Raw genomic sequence first — 17,857 nt, forward strand, 5'->3', positions numbered from 1 at the left:
TCCATTTCCACGGTGTGTTCTTTCTAGTCAGGTTTCTCAATGGTTCAAGAGTCTCAGACAGATTTGGCACAAATTTAGCCATATACTGTACCAATCCACAAGATCGTTTGATTTCAGTAACGTCCGTCGGAGCATTCATTTCAAGAACAGCTTTGATTTTATCGTTATCTGGCTTGATACCTTGTGGCGTGATTCTGTGTCCATGGAAAGTGATTTCAGGGCCCATATCCTTCTTTCCTTCATTCAAAACAATGTGCCTCTCTTCACAGCGTTTGTAAAGCTTTGCCAGCTTTTCATCATTGTCTTTCTGAGCTGCTATTTCATTATCACCACAACCAACGATGATAATATCATCCGCAATTGTAAATATGCCTTCAAGGTCGCTAAGAGCTTCATTCAGTTTCCGCTGAAATATTTCACTGGATGCATTCAGTCCGAACGGTAGTCGAGCCCATCTGTATCTTCCAAACTGTGTTATCATAGTAGTAAGTAGACTGGATTTTTCATCAAGTCTAATATGCCAATATGCTTCTTGCACATCGAGTTTCGTGAATACTTTGGCATTATGTAATCCTGGAACTACGTCATCAAAAGTTGGAAGTCTATATCGTTCTCTCACTAACACTTTGTTCAGCGGTTGAAGATCTAAACATATCCTCCACGATCCATTGCTCTTCTTTGTAATTGCCATCTGGCTAACCCATTCAGTTGGTTCTGTAACTGGTATTAAAATGCCGCGTTCTGTCAGTAGGTCAATTTGTTCTTTCACCTCAGTTCTCACTGCCAGCGGTATGTTGCGAGCTGGCAATGCCCTGGGTTTTGCATCATCTGTGAGTCTGAGGTTCACTTCACCAAGATCTCCGAGGTGGCGTTTGACGCTTCCGATAAAATTATCGGTGTTAATTGTGACCAGTTTCAGTTCTTGAACCGCTTTCAAACCTAGCAAGCAATCTAGCTCATTTGGCACAATTACAAAAGTTACGTTATAAGTTTCATTGTTCACTGGGTTTGTCACTGTCAGAGTTGCCTCCCCTAAGGATTTCGCTGTTGACTTGTTCCGCATTCTGAGATGTGACACTTTCTGTATTCTCTGAGATTTTCGGACAAATCTCTGTTGGATTGTATTTACCTGGGCCCCAGTGTCAATGTGAAATGTTACATCACAGTCATTTACAATCATTTTGGCTTTTGCCTTTGAATTGATCTAACTGTCAATGTAGTTAAGCCAGAATTCTTCTTCTGTAGCTTCTTCGGGCTTGTCATTTTGGTCAACTGTTTGCACTTTCTTGCAGCATGATTTGAAATGGTTCTTTACACCACAGTTGTTACATCTCTTTCCCCAGGCTGGACATTTTTCTTTGCTTCGTTCATGAAACAGTCCACAGAAACCGCACTTAAGTTTCGGTCTTACCAATCCAGTACCAGATACACCTGCTTGTGATCGTGGTTTCGCGTTATCAACTTTGTTCACCGAATCATGTACTTTGTCTTGTCTGATTTCTTGCACATGTCTATTTGACTGTTCAAATGCTCGGCAAGTTTGAAGACACTTGTCAAGTTCAAGTTTTTCTTCTCTCAACAACAATTCTTGGAGCTTACCACTTGTGCTGAGTACAATTTTATCTCTTATCATTCTGTCTTTTTCTTTGAAATTGCACGACTCTGCTCTTCTCCTAACTTCGGTAAGGAAATGTTCGAACGATGTAAAGTCATCATATTTCACACACCAGAACCTGTGGGTTTCAAGAACTTCATTCCTCCGTGGATTACAGTAGGCTTCAATCTGTTGCAGAACTTTGTCTGGATCGTTTTTGTCATCTTGATTTGCCCATACAAACTGGTCATAAATGTCAATTACCTTCGGTCCTGCACAGTGTAAAATGATGCTGGTTCGAACTGTCTTGTCTTTGTTTTGGGAACCACTAGCGGTCAAATATATTTCTATCTGTCGCTTCCATCTCTTGAAGTTTTCACTTATGTTTCCTTCAGTAATATCTAAAGTCCCAGGTGGCTTTAACGAGTCCGCCATGTCGAACGAATCAAATCGGGACGAATGTTCAATTAAATGTGATCTATTTTCGCGACCTGGCTTGGTCAAATTTTCGGAGTTTCTTCAACTCTGTGCGTTTATCCAGCGAAAATCAACGTTGCAGACGTTATCAGGATATGCGTTCACCGCTGCCACCATGTTGATAGCATGCTTGTATCATCATAAGTGGTGATATCTTCAAAAGAATAGCTCGTAGACGAAAACACAAGTCACGTGTTTAATCAACACACACGAAGGTAACTCCTTCAAGACCACTACAGAATAGAGAGTAACAGTTGTCTTTCTTAGATCATATCAACATATAGCTGCGGTTCAGCCTCCACCTGTTGGTGAGAAAATACTTGAAGAAATTGGAAAACTTCGTACTGAAGTCGCCGACGTGCAAAAAGAACATGTATCTAAACCCGAACTAGTAAAAAAAAAACCGCAGAATTAATTGCAAAATTTAACGAAGGGGTTGTTGAAGAAATTAGAAATACTAAAGAAGAAAAATTACCTGAAATGATATTATTTGGTATATTTAATAAATCTAGTATTTTAAAGCCCAGTTATGAAAAAACAAATGATGATAATCTTATTATATATATATATATATATATATATATATATATATATATATATATATATATATATATATATATATATATATATATATATATATATATATATATATATATATCGCGTATATTACAAAAAAAAACAAGCTAAAGGTAAAGAATGCAAAAATCTTTATAAACAAGTAGAAATACTTTATAGAGAGAGACTGGAACAACTAAAACAAGAACAACCCTCCCAGCGGAAACTTCCTCCACCTTTACAACGTAAAAAAATTTCTGCGCCGGCAATGACATTTACACCGGTAGATTCACCACATGGATTTCGAAGAAGTGACTCACATGACATACCCCCGGTCATCACTGAAGTACTTTCTCCGGTAATGCAACCACCAGTATTTAAAACACCTCAAGATAAACCTAAAACAGGATCTGGTTTATGTCCTGATAATATCATCAATGATGTGTCACTGTTAGAAGTTCTCATAGGAGGAAAACGTGCCGGAAATAATTCACCAGAAATAATTAATGAAGCAGCTGATATTTGTCGGCGATTATTGCAAGGTGGTATCATGGATATCGGCGTTTACCGAGAACTTATCGATGAACTTGTTGATGACTAGTTGTTAAATAAATGGTAAATGAAAATAAGATGATCATACATAATAATCATCGCAAACCTGTACACGTCAGAGCGGTAAACTCACGATTACCAATCTACAGAGCTACTTACGGAGATGGACTTGGTGATGTTATTCAGGGATTATTTACAAGGATAGCTCCAAAAGTAGCACCCGTTGCAAAACAATTATCGATGAAAGCTATTGATATTGTAAATGATAAAGCTCCTAGTGCAATTGTCAATGTTGCTGGTAAGGCGTTCTCGGCAATCAAAGAAAGACTAGCACGATTATTGCGACGAAAACGACAACCACCAGTAAAATTACCAAGTACTGAGGTGATGCTGCAGATGTCAGTAAAATAATAAATCAGGCTGAAAATCAAAAACTGGCGGCGTTGGCAGTGAATCAGGGAATAATATTTCAAGTTTGATATCAGGAAGTGGAATTTCCCGAACGCGGTAATCAACGTGTTAGACGAAAATAATTATAATAAAATGTTCAAGCGTATATCAGACACAGCATTTGACATGGAAGCACCCGTGCTTAAAGATGAATCTGTGCGTGATTATCAGTTTTATTCTTATGACGCACGAGTACCAGATCAACGTGGAAGAACTGAACTACAAGTTCATGACACAAGTAGATATTTTCTACCCGCTGAGGCTTTTCTTGAGGTAGAAGGTACAATTGTAAGAATAACTAATGTTAATTACGCAGATGCGATAAAAGTTGGTTTTGTCAACAACGGGATCATGGCACTGTTTGATAGCGCCACTTACATGATCGATGGAAAAAATATTGAATCAATTCAGAAAGATGTCGACGTTGCTACAACAATAATAGGATTAGCAAGATATTCTGATGATTATACAAGATCAGCAGGTCCTACAATGATGTTTGTGAAAGATAATACTGGTCACCCTGAAAGCGATCAGTATGAAATAGGACGACCAAGAAATCATGCCGATAACAATGATGCTGATGTGAGGCCGGTGGTTAAAAATGTTGTCCAAAATTTCAACTTGGGATTTGCAACGCGCGGAAAAATGTTGCTAGGAGCCGATAGAAGATTTTCATGTACAATTCCACTATCGCATATTTTTGGATTTTGTAGAAATGTTAGAAAGGTTATTTTTGGAGCTAGACACACGGTTGTTCTTGTGAGAAAAGGTGATGATAATGATGCTCTGTGGAGACCCGCTGGTGATGCTGGTAAAGTAGTATTATCGAAACTTTCACTGTGGATGCCGGTAGTGACTCCAACGATCGCAGAAGAACAAAAGTTGATTTCTTTCATGGACACTGGTGGTAAATTCTTGTTGTCATGGTTAACAACAAGCACGGATAGCATACAAACTAACGTTAACGGTCAGTTTACATTGCATATAGCATCACAACAGGGTGTTTCTGCACCACGACATATTTTTATTGCTTTTCAGAACTATGATCGATTAGGTGATCAAGAACGTACTCACATGATATTTGATAAACTAGGCGTTATAGATATTTCCTTACGGATAAACGGACAACAAGAACCAACAGAGAATATACAACTAAATTATGAACAAAATAATATAGGACGTGTATATCATCGTTTAATGTCATTCATGGGACGTGATCAAAATGTTGATACTGGGTTGCAAATATCACAATTAGATTTCAGAACTTTATATCCGATTTATTATTTTTCATTGGAGCATCTTGATCTTTCAAAACAATCTGTCGTTGATATACATTAAATACAGGTGGTGGTGTTGATTACAGAGCAATCGCGGTCATACTTAGCGATAAAGCGATGTTACTTGAAGGTGGTAGTGGTCGAATGAGAGTCGTTGATGCACCAGTGGAAAATCTGTAATTATTCAGAAAAATATTATTTATATAAAAATGTCGTATAGTCATGTTAATGTTACTCTGACTCCTGGTCAGGTGAAAAAGCTTCAATCAAAAACCGCCAACAAATGCGGAACTAAAATATCACTAAAACGAGATCATATTAGTGGTGGTACAAACAAATTATCGTTGACAAATAATCAGATTAAACATTTCAATAAAGCCCTGGAATCAAAAACTGGAGTTCAATTTCATCTTTCCCCGAGCGCCATCAAAGACATGGTTAAAACAGGTGGCATATTTCCACTTATTGCGGCTATTCCAGCGTTAATAGCTGCAGCTGCTCCAGCCGTAGCAAAAGCAGCCACGTTAGGTGCTGTTGGAACAGCTGCTGGAATGGCTGTAAAGAAAGCAACAGGAAAAGGATACAAAAAAGGGACGCGGCTTAAGATTGCCAGGATCTCGTTAGGGGAGAGGTCTAAGGCTTCCACGTTAGACGTTCCAGCATCAAATTTTGATTTATTTGATGCTGCTAAAAAATTAAAAATAAAAGCCTTTAGAGGTGTTTTTATGCGAGATCAATTACCGAAACAACCAAACAAACTCGAAACAGGTATTATTAATCTAGACTCGAATTCAGGACCCGGTACTCATTGGGTATCATACGCGCTTGATCCACGTGGAATCGTTTATTTTGATTCGTACGGGTTAGTTCCACCCGTTGAATTTATCAAGTATGTCGCACCACTTCACGCAAGAACCTCTGGTTATAAAGTTTGGTATTCAACACTACCCACACAAACAATGACAGATCCACCAATATGTGGCCGTGAAGTAATTAATGTACTCGACGCTATATCAAAATCATCCAAACCACCACATAAAGTTGTGCATGATTATACAAGTAACCGATTCGTTGCGCGTAAAGCGTTTTAAACAACAGGTATTATTATAATGGTTGATATTTACGGAAGAAGATCCTCACGCGTTAAGAAAAAGTTCGATGACGTTGATCTGTCGAAGTATGCGACTAAACATGAACTTGCTGATATCATGAACCTGGCTGGAGTTGACCCAGATGAGGTTGTTATTTTTCAAGATCGATATGGTAAACTAAAAACGAGCAACATCAGATGGAATGATATAGTTCGACGAGTACTCGGTGCAGTTACGGATAATATCCCCGTGTTTACTGACAGCGGCAAAATCAGAGATTCAAGTATATCGTTTACAACAATTAGAGATGAAATTGCAAGAAGCGTTGCTAATCGCGTGAAAAACACCGGCGACACAATGACGGGTGAACTCAGCATGAACGGAAATAAAATAGTAGTTTTAAGAGATCCAACATCTGACGAAGACGCAGCAACAAAAAAAATACGTCGACAACGTGGATGGAAAACTATCCACCTGCGGGCCGAGTATGATGTTCACGTGGGCAGAAGAATTCTTCGGCACTCCGCACACCATTGATATAAAACTCGTTGATAAAAAACTAACCTAGACACGATCAAACAAACACAGCAAAACATCGTAGCGGGAATTCCTGAGATCGTCAATAAAACCAGTCTGATTAAAATCCCAGCGGGAATAACTCCCGGGAATATTACCAACATAGTATACACGGTATCATCGGGTTTTGCAACATGGTCGCAGCAAAATAAAACTATCAAATATACCGCAACAGTAACTGGCGTGTACAGGCTGTCTGTGTTTAGTGCTGAAAATTTTGAAATATTTACAATGTTTCCATGGCGTCATTCAACCGATAGGTTTTCGGGGGTTGTATCTGTTATATTAAATAGCGGAACCGAAGAAATATTTATTCTGGAAGCAGCTGATAAGAAATTAACCGCAACATCTTACTGGTGGTGTTTGGAATTTGTAGTTGAAATACCTCAATTGGTTACTGCATAAAAATATATGGATGGTGCACAATACAGGTACAATCAAGCGCGTGAATGGCAGGCGGCGCTAAAAGATCAAGTCGATCAATATACAGTAAAAGTAAAAAAAATATCGACGACGATTGGTTATCGTTGATGTGATTGTTTATTCAGTATCCGCTGTTGTTGCTGGAACCGGTGTCATATTATCAGCGGTGACAATGATGGCACCAGCAGCTGTAACTATTTGTATTTCAGCAGCAACAACTATTGCAGGTGTGCTTAATATCATCGCAAAAAAAATATGTACTTGCACGAACGAAAAATTATCCGATTACATAATAAAATTGCACACAGCGACGGTAGCATACTCGAAATTATCCTCGTTGTTATCAGCGAGTCTCAGTGATGGAATTATATCTGATTTCGAGTTTTCAATGATAACTAAAATATACGACGAAGGTATCGGTATTAAAGATACAAGTATTAATAATGACAGAATTACTCCAGCAGATCGTGACCAACACAACTCCGCCAAAGATAACGATGATCTCGGTAAGTTCATCTGATCCTGAATTTAGTGTTAATTTTCCTACTGCAATTCCAGTAAAAGAAATAGCACTAGCGCAATTACGGGTATATTACAGCTGGCCAAATATCAGATCAAAATCATTTCATGGTACACCAGCAAATAATTCGCTTGTATTTGCTAATAAAAATAAACCCGATGGAACACCTGACTGGGTTGTTGTTGGAATACCAACTGGCAGTTATGAGGTCGAACAAATCAATGAGGAATTTCAGCGTAGAATAAAATCAATAACCGGAAAAGAAGCAAAAATATCAATTAATGTTAATGAACCGACCCTGTCCTCGACGGTTGAGATACATTCTCCAGATTACGTCGTTGATATTTATCAATCTTCAATCAGATCCGTACTAGGCTGGCCTGATATTGCGCCAGAATATCATGGACCACCAGAACCAACGAGGGGTGATTTTACGTCAAAGAATAGTTTTCGTCATGATATCAAAATGAATTCAGATTGGTTAGATTACATAGAAGTAAAACCAGAAGGTGGGGGGGGGGAGGGGGATATCCTGTATATGATCCTAAAGCTCCTTTTAATAATCTTAATGAACGTGTTATTGCTTTGAATATTGATTCTATATTTGCTTCAATAAACTCAGACCATGAAATACAGGTAAATAATTTACGTGATAGTTTTCAAGAGTATTTATTTGATTGACATCTGCGCACGATAATATTATTAGGTACATAGAAGTTTTAAATTATATAGTTAATTCTTCTGAAGTTATCTATAATAGAATTAGAGATATGGTTCTTAAGTCATCAAGCAATTACAAAAAATCCTTCGCAGCCAAATACAAAATACCCGAAGCTGACATTGTAACGTTTACGTTTCCTGATTATAATCCAGATAAATTAAGAAAATCTGTCAATGATGTAATTGATGAGTTTTTTCCTCGATGCGTGGAGAAAACTAGCACCACTAGCAACTGTTCTTAGATATAATAATGATCCACACGGCGGCGGCAGACACGTATCTCCGGGAATCGTTAATATAACCAGCACTATCGTGGTCAATCTGGTTTGTGACGTAGTCGATGGCAGTTATCAAATAGATCTTGGAAAATCAAATCAGGCTCAGCAAGGATATATTTTATACACATTTACACCACACGTTTCCCCCGGAAGTTTAATCGTGCAAGAACCAACTAATCCTGTTTATCTGCGGTATCACAATAATATGTTAACACGAATAAATTTTAAGCTCACAGACCACCTTAAATCGCTTAATTGACATACGTGGAGAAGAACTTGTGATAAATCTGTATGTGAAATCTTAAATATTATATAATGTACCAGCACGTGAGTGTTTTTATACATGACAAAGAAGTACTTGAAAACGCCATTATAACAGTGTTTTCACAAAACACGGAGCAATTTAGTTATTGATGAACACAGACACGAGGATTTCTTATTAACACAAGAACAGTTAGATGAGCTCCGTCGAGAACATTTGTAACAGAGATCAGACTCTAAATTATGCACACTGCTGTATTAAATTCCATCAACTTAAAAAAATAATATTTCAAAATAAATAAAATATTTTTTATTACTGATATGGTGATTGGTACAAAATAATCAGATTGTGTGTTTGGTACAAATTAATCAGCCTTGCAAAAAAATTATTCTGAAATATGTTTTTATTCAGAAATATTTCATTTTTTTTATACAAATCAATTAATTTGTTAATTCTGATGGGTATTTAGGTACTCCAAATCGATTGGTTTTGGAAAAAATACAACCAAAAAATATTTTATTATTATTCAGAAATATTTTATTTTTTTTCTGAAAATTTGATCATTTTACATAATTCTAGCCCATCAATTTCATAATAATATTTCTGATCAAAGATCTACACGTGGTCAGCGTTGACAGGGACCCCAGTTACCGAAACTTTCATTTTCATTTTCACCAGAATTATTACTTTGGATCGTTTCACCAGTAACGGGGTTACTCGCTAACATAATTTTTCTTAATAGTCTTATGCGAGTACTAATTGTTTTCTTTTCCTCGTACTCGTGGGATAACAGCGATCTAATACTTTCTACTGCGGCAGAGAGAGGAATGAATTCCTTCACCTGATTATCTTCTACGGTAGCTAGCGACTGAAACATTGCCGCCTGAATCCGTTTCATGAGCTTGTATTCAGATGATAGTGTGTGTGTTCCTTGGTTTTACGTTCTTGTAAAATCTCAAAATCAGAAACTATTTTTTTCAGGATTTAGTTCATCGGATATATTAATTCCATCTTTTTTCAATTTTTTAATAGCAACAATTACATCATTGATATTTTCGTAGTTCATTATTTAGTATATATATATATATATATATATATATATATATATATATATATACATACATATATATATATATATATATATATATATATATATATATATATATATATATATATATATATATATATATATATATATATATATATATATATATATATATATATATATATATATATATATATATATATATATATATATATATATATATATATTTAAAATAAAATAAAAATATTTCCCCTCGAGTCTTTAGCAAGTTCAAGGGGAGGGGACAGTACAACGAAGAACTCGTCGCTTGCCACCGCAATCTACCAAGTTCATCAGGCACACGGAATATTCCCTCTACGAGAGCCCCTAACCCGCCAAACAACGGTCTACAGGCCCAAGAGGGAGGACGGCACAACATATTTATCCTCATTAAACTCGCAGATTACCACCGTATTCTACTAAGTTTAGAGGATATACACATAACATTCAATGAATGAAGGACAGCACAAACATATAACTTAATTAAGGAAATGTATATGTACAATGAATGAAGGACAGTACAAACATATACGCTCAGCAAAATCTCACCAACAATAATCAATCCCGTGGGTGATACGAAAATATGTATCAACCACCGGTCGATATGGTAGTTGAATTTTGCTGAGCGGGGGTTTTGCGGTTCCCCAATTGTTATAAAAATTGCAGTTATGCGTACACCACCGACAAGTTGTCAGCCATGGGGATTCGATCCTCGACCGCGAGCGTCACAGTCCAATACGATACTGATTGAGCCATCGAATCTTGTTACAAACATATGTTTCGGAAGTTAATATATAGCTAAGGAACTAATTTCAAATATATTTGCTCAAAATACAATTCTGAATTCAAGAAATACGTTTTCACCAAACAAGTTAGATTTATAAAGCTGGATTAAGGAATTTCCTATTTACTGTACCACGCCATCTATGATAGAACATCCGGTCCAGATTATCTAACTGTTAGATGTTTTCATCCTTCCTATAACATAACTGCTAGATTTTTTCATCCTTCCTATGACTATTACGAGATTTTCAGTCCTCTCTACATCTGTTCTATGGAGAAATATATATTACGAGATTTCCCACTCGTAAATCTGTATCCATGAACATGGTCAAGGGAGTATTTAGTTGTTAATATTACTCGATAAAAAAAGGTAACCACACATACGCACACAAATATATAATCACACATACGTATACAAATATATATCATGTATATTTCTGCTCTGAACAAGGAAAATGCAACTGATTTTTAATTCCAAACACTACATACACGTATTTCTGTAATCGAGTAAATGCATGCAGGATCCCTGTACTGTAGATCTAAAATTAACCCGCCACGATCCATACAGACTAGATGCTGGATTCTGCAGTCAGTAAGCTGGAATATAAATGTCGGTTTTCTGTAGTTTAGATGTAATGTATATGCTGTCTATGTGTTGTGTTGTTCTAAATGTTTCACGAATGGAACAGAAAAATACACGAACTGCATATTTTTGTAAGTTAGAAACCGTAGATAATTATGACCATATACCGAGGATCATAAAATCACCTCCCTTTCATGAGTCAAAAAATAAGTAGTGTATGGGGGAAATACTGTGACATACATTAAAAAAATTAATTCGAGGTGGTGATGATAATTATTGATATCGAAAGGTGATTCTCTGTTTATATTTTTTCGAGAAAGCGGTTTTATATATATTTTCTGCTACTTTTTGTATTGAATGCGGATGAATATCAAAATATTTCGCAGAAGAACATATTGAACGAAATATAATTACTTCGCCAGTTTCTCTGTTTGTGGAATTTACCGCCCTTCTAGAAACTGTCTTACCACATGCAGAGTTCACGCTTTGCGTGACAATACGAAGGTTGGATAAATTATTGTTTTGAGGATCCCCATCAATATGATCGACCACTAGACCGTCATTGATCACTCCGAAGAAACACTCATACGTGAATCGATGACATAGATAATGTTTCATTCCTCCCTCGTATGTGAACATTAGATAACCATGATTATTAATATAACCAACTGGTTTTTTTAACCTGCAGTGTCTGATCACACCAATAGTATCTGATTCATAGTTTGTTATTGTGGGATGTGGGACAAATTTATTTTGCTCCATTCATACAATAATATTATTTGTTCAAATCATTGTTTGTCTGAAATCTTGATATATAATCCTCCACGGATTTTATAGCGTTTTCACCATTATTATTTCTTTTTGTCATAATATCTTTTAAGTTCTCTGAACCGTTTTCCACCGCACTTTCCACATAATCCTGTTTTTCCTCGCACTCCAATACCACATCGCAGACACGGTATTGGTCCTAGACTTCCTCGTCGTATACTTTGTAAGTGCATCCAACAAAATTCCTTTCTGCAGGATTTGTTGCATCGATTTACTGAGCCGATCATCAACCATTTGCATTGAGACATTGTATATATATAATTTTCTTTATTTAAATATTTGTTTTAAGTATATGAATGAGTTTGAGAGATTATCCCAAACTAGGCCTGTTAAATATAAATTCAACCTCGACAGATTATCTCCAGACTTGCCAGTACGACATTTGGTTGATCCGAAAAATAAAAGTCTGATCTCGAAAATTCACGATGCCAAGAAAGAATTTTACACGGATGGTGCATCTCATACATGGTCCACGTTCAAGATTATACGCAATACTGTCAAGGACGCCACAATGAATGACAAGCGAGCGGCAACTATCATTAACTACATCGCTGAATACGAGGGCAATCAAAAATATTTCTTCAGAGTAAAATTTATTGTATTAACAGAAACAGGTAGTTGGATTATCCGTGACAAATATGATCCTGTCCTTGGTAATAATAAAACTGGCATATTAAGCAAAAATTCCAGACCGGGTCTATTGACGGGTATTGACAAACCGTATTATGAGAGAGCGTATCCTGTAACAGCAGTTATTTAAGGAATCTATGAGATAAATAAAAAACCCAACGTTGATAAACTGGCACCAATGAAATTTTCAAGGTTAAATTGTGTAGCCGAACGAGTAATAGAACACTTTACAAACGCGATGCGTGGAAATGGATTAACTGATTTAAGGCGTGAAAAAATAAACTCGTGGGCTGATTCAGTTAAGGATACCGGTGCTACAATAAAAGATGTTGCTGAGTTAGGAAAAATATTAAAATTTCCAATAGCAGTATCAACAATACCGGGAGAGGTACTGTACGAATCGAAATATAAATCGAAAGGAGCTCCAATAAATATTATTGATCATAACGCGCACGCATGGACCAGCGCAGCAACAATATTTCCACGTGATCGAACTGTTAGATTTTACCCCTCAGTTATGAGTATGTTTGATTTTATCAACGAAATAAGTAAAAGCGATCCTGTATCGGTATGGTTATTTAAAAGTAATGAGGAAGGTGGATTTGATCAGTTTGTTAGACCAAATGGTGAAATATTTCGAACAGAATCCCTCCATGACGAGATGAAAAATCTCGCGGAGAAGTTTTTAGAGTGCAAGCACGCGGAAAATACTGAAAAATTGCTAACTAATTGCTTTACTGTTCCATCTGTTGCGGCTCATTTTGCTAGAGGAAAAAATTCATGGAAACCAACACGATTTGATTTACTCGAGGACGTACACGCAAGTTGCGTCGAATACGGACACGGTGGATTATGGAATACCAAATATAATTACAATGATGTTATTTCGGTTGATATGGTTGCATGTTATCCGGGAAGTTTTCTAGGATACGGAGATTGTTCTGTATACTTTAAAAGATTTGGTCACCCTACAAACGAGATAACGCGAGTGGCAATTAATGGACCATTACCTGATTTTGATCTGACTGGATTCGCCTGTATTGAATCATTCGAGTTTAACGAAAATCTTCACAAGATTTGTTATGTTTGGTTTGGTAGACATTTTTGTGAAAAACTTTGGGCACCTATAGTTTTATTACGATACATGCTAGATTGTGCGATACTGACATCGTTGGTGGTCAGTGAGGCGATTATATCATATCATGCACAGACCAAAGTTTGGTTGCCCATGTCAGATTCTATCAATCTCGATGAAGTTATTAGCGAGTTTAAGGAAAAATATCCTGATGTTTCCGAAGATGATATTCCTAAAATTCTCGAGATTAAACTCAAAACCGCAAAAGAAATCGGCAGAAAAATTATAGGTAAATTTACTCAAGGTGGTGCATATGATCATAGAAGACATCACGCACGATTAATTTTAGATGATGCCGAGTACGATTTTATAATCGCCGATACAACAGCGAGAAATATATTTGTAAATCGAGAAAGTGTTTATTTATCCGACGGAACAAAATTGGGTACGATCGTTAGTTACATAAATGACGTCTCCCCACAGTATACTCATCTAAGATCTTCCATGTTGGCTTATGTTTCCATAAATTTATTATCGATGATTAATAAATTTCCTGAGACCGCAGTCAGAGTCGCAACAGATTCGTTTTATATTTCAAGTAAATATTTAGAATCTGTTATGAAATTTACAAGTAATGATGAACGATGGGGTTCGTGGAGGATAAAAAAAGAAATATTACACAATTACACAGAATCAGCAGATGTTCCAATGAGAGATTTTTATCGTAAGGGTAATAAAATATCAGAAATGTCGAAAGCACCATCGTTGAGTGATCCAATAACTAGATATAAGACAGTATATCTCAATGGACCTGGTGGATGCGGCAAAACGACTCGAGCAATTAATGTTTTTAGAAATTCAGATATGATCGTGCTGACACCCACACATAGACTTGCACGCGAGATGAAACAACGGCAAGTACAATCGTGCACGTATCATAGTTTCTTTCGGTGGCGCGGGGATACATGAACTCCTGAACGAATGGGAGAAAAATATATACCTAAAATAATTATTTGGGACGAGATATGTACGGTGTCATTGGATACATTAAAAACGTTTCTTGATTGGTTGTTGACGAAAAATACCGCTATAATAATGTGTGGCGATCATGGTCAACCGCCGCCTTTTGTTGGACCATCTCCACATGATTGGTTAAAAAATTTCGTTGATTATTACGAAGAAATAGATGATGGTCATAGAGCTCTCGATGCAAATTTAAAGGAGTTTAAAAAATTAATCAGATTACAATCAAACAAAATTCAGTGTGAAATAATACGTGGAGTGATCTCAGAGACCTCAATGAGTGATTTTTTAAATTTATGGAGACCCAACGATTTGATCGTAGCAAGGAGAAAAATAATCACAGACGATTTACAACAGCAGTTATTTCAACTACATAAGAAAAATACTCAGAATTGCCCATACCGTTGTGTTATAGACCATCAGATACACGAAAACAGAATATTAATGTTGATATTCCAGGACAGACTGAAAAACAGAATCTTGTATTAAATGATATTGTCGCCGTTGATATCAGTGTGGTCGAAGATGCATTACGCGCTGACAAATCTCCATGGGTGTTGGGATACGCTATGACGATCCACTCGTCTCAGGGATTAACTATTTCTGACACACGAGTCTGGATTGTAGACGATCGTATCGAGTGGTCAAATTTAGTTTATTTAGCGGTATCGAGGGTCAGAAAAATATCTCAATTACGTAGAATTATAATTCCTGAAATCGTTGATAAATTTAACATCATCGATGATGATATAATAAGAAAAAAATTAATCGGATACAAACAATCTGATAAAAAAAATAAACGTGACTTTGATCTTGATGTTGAATTTATTATTGAGTTAAAACAGCAGCAGAATAATCATTGCGCAAGTTGTAATTGTGTAATGTTATGGCGTATTCGAGTAATGATTCAAGACAATTTACCGTAGATAGAAAAGATAATAGTCGCGGTCATACACGAGAAAATACCATGTTGACCTGTCTTGAGTGTAATCGACGTCGGGGTGCTGGCACCCTTGACGCTAGTTAAGTGATCGCGGTGGTAGTTGTGTATCCTCGGGAATTATTTGTAGTTGTTCACGTACAAATCCACGTTGAGCCGAATCTAATCTGTAGATTGCAGGTCTACCTGAGGATCTTGTCACGGTGGATATTTTGTGTGTGGTAACACTCCAAATAGGATCAGTCGCTCTCGCTTTACCACCTTCAAGTTCACCAGGCTCGTATAAATATCTGACTGTAACATCACCCAATATTTTCTGTTTTTCAACATCTTTTCGTTGTGTTGGTATATTTTTTTTTGTAATTGCATTAATGGGTTTCATGTTGGTTGTTCGTGTAATCTCATTATTTAATGCAGCTATCAAGCTTGGTAATCTTGCAACCCACTCGCGAGATCTTTTATCTTGAATAAATTTCCTCGCGTATTGATATCCAAATAACCGCTCAGCGAGTGTTCGATTAAATCGCTCAACAATTGCCTGATCACGGTGAATTGCAGCATGAATTCGTCGTATTTTGGTATTATGTTCTTTCATCAACGATGATACTGGACCAAGAAATTCCTTACCAGGATCAACCTGTAATTATTGTGGCCATCGCAGACCACCTTGTTGATAAATTCGTTCAAACGCATCGGCTACTTCAGATGATGTTTTCGTTGATAGCGGCTCTGCTTCTTTATATCTACTTGCAACATCAACTACGGTTAACGCGTATTTGTATGTTTTTCTACGCACAGTATCATGCGGTAAAAACAGAATATCAGCTTGATGAACTTCATTAGGAACACTGACATCGAAATACGCGTACTGAATGCGTTTCGGTGGTGGTAGATAAATTTGACATATTGCTTGTTTGGATAACCGCGTTTTAGCAGTAGAATGTTTAACCGCTGCTGCATCAGCAAGTTTACCAATTGCTGCTTTGCCTCTCCAGTATCCTCTTGGTGAATAATAAATCGATTCCATTATTAATTACCAGCCCCAAACGCTAATTTACCTTTCATCGCGGATCTTACTAACCAATTAGCTAATGATTCTCTAATATTTTAATTTTTTATGGAATTTAACGCGTGAATTAATTTCACATCCGCAATATGTCTATCTTGTAGATTTTTATTTTTATAAGCTACATCATGAGCGTGACAAGCTCGATCAATAGCGTTTATTGGTTCCTCGCCTGGTTTTGGTTGATCTTGATTATCGAGCCTGATATCAAGTCTGGTACCAGGACCGCAATAATTATATCCTGGTAGATGCTTTTCTCCGCTGTATTTAGCCCATGGAGTACCTGGAAACTTTGACATCAAATTAGCAATATCACCACCGCGCTTATTAGGTAAAAACAAAAATTTCTTTCTACCGCATACAGAACATTTTCCACCATACGCTATTTTTTTATTTTTTGTTGTAACCGTAGCTAAATCAGTAGTTGGAGTTTTAACTCTACAGCGTAAGCAATATAAATTCATGACACAATATATATGGATATAATTGATTTCTCAGCAACAAGAAAACGAGAGCCAGTTAAACACCACCCTGCGTTACCAAATTCCATGAGAATGATTATCATAGGATCATCTGGATCGGGTAAGATGCAGTTATTACTTAATCTGATAATGAGATGGTTGAAATGGGATAAATTGTATTTAGTAGCACCATCCGCTGATGATCAACGATGTTATGATGTACTTAAAGATTTCAATGAAAACGCGCGATTACTGGATGAAGGTAATGATGTTATAGAGTTTATAACCGATATTGATGAAGCACCATCCGTAGATGTTTTAGACGGATTTATTAATAATTTAGTTGTATACGACGATGTGATGCTAGATAAACAATCAAATCCAGCCAGAATATTTTCCCGAGGTAGACATAAAAATACAGACGTGATCTATGTTACTCAACGATATACACAAATTCCGAAGGTGATTAGAGACAATTGCAATATTTTAGTTGTGTTTAATGGCGTAGACACACACACTTAGAAATATTCATCAAACTTGGTGTGGTGGTGACATGGATATAATTAAATTCAGAAATTTCTTCTCACGAGCGCAAGCTACTCCACATGG

General features: G+C 36.6%; 1 protein-coding gene across 1 annotated transcript; it reads right to left on the reverse strand.

Annotated features, from left to right (window-relative positions):
* Nucleotides 1-1,204: 1,204 nt before the first annotated feature.
* Nucleotides 1,205-2,029, reverse strand: LOC149783782 (uncharacterized). The gene has a single exon (XM_089932910.1). The coding sequence runs from the start codon at nt 2,027-2,029 to the stop codon at nt 1,205-1,207; it is 825 nt and encodes a 274-aa protein (XP_089789036.1).
* Nucleotides 2,030-17,857: the final 15,828 nt, after the last annotated feature.

The sequence above is a fragment of the Sinohyriopsis cumingii genome, chromosome 14, assembly GCF_028554795.1.
Source record: "Sinohyriopsis cumingii isolate HCF-2022 chromosome 14, ASM2855479v2, whole genome shotgun sequence".
NCBI lineage: Eukaryota > Metazoa > Mollusca > Bivalvia > Unionida > Unionidae > Sinohyriopsis > Sinohyriopsis cumingii.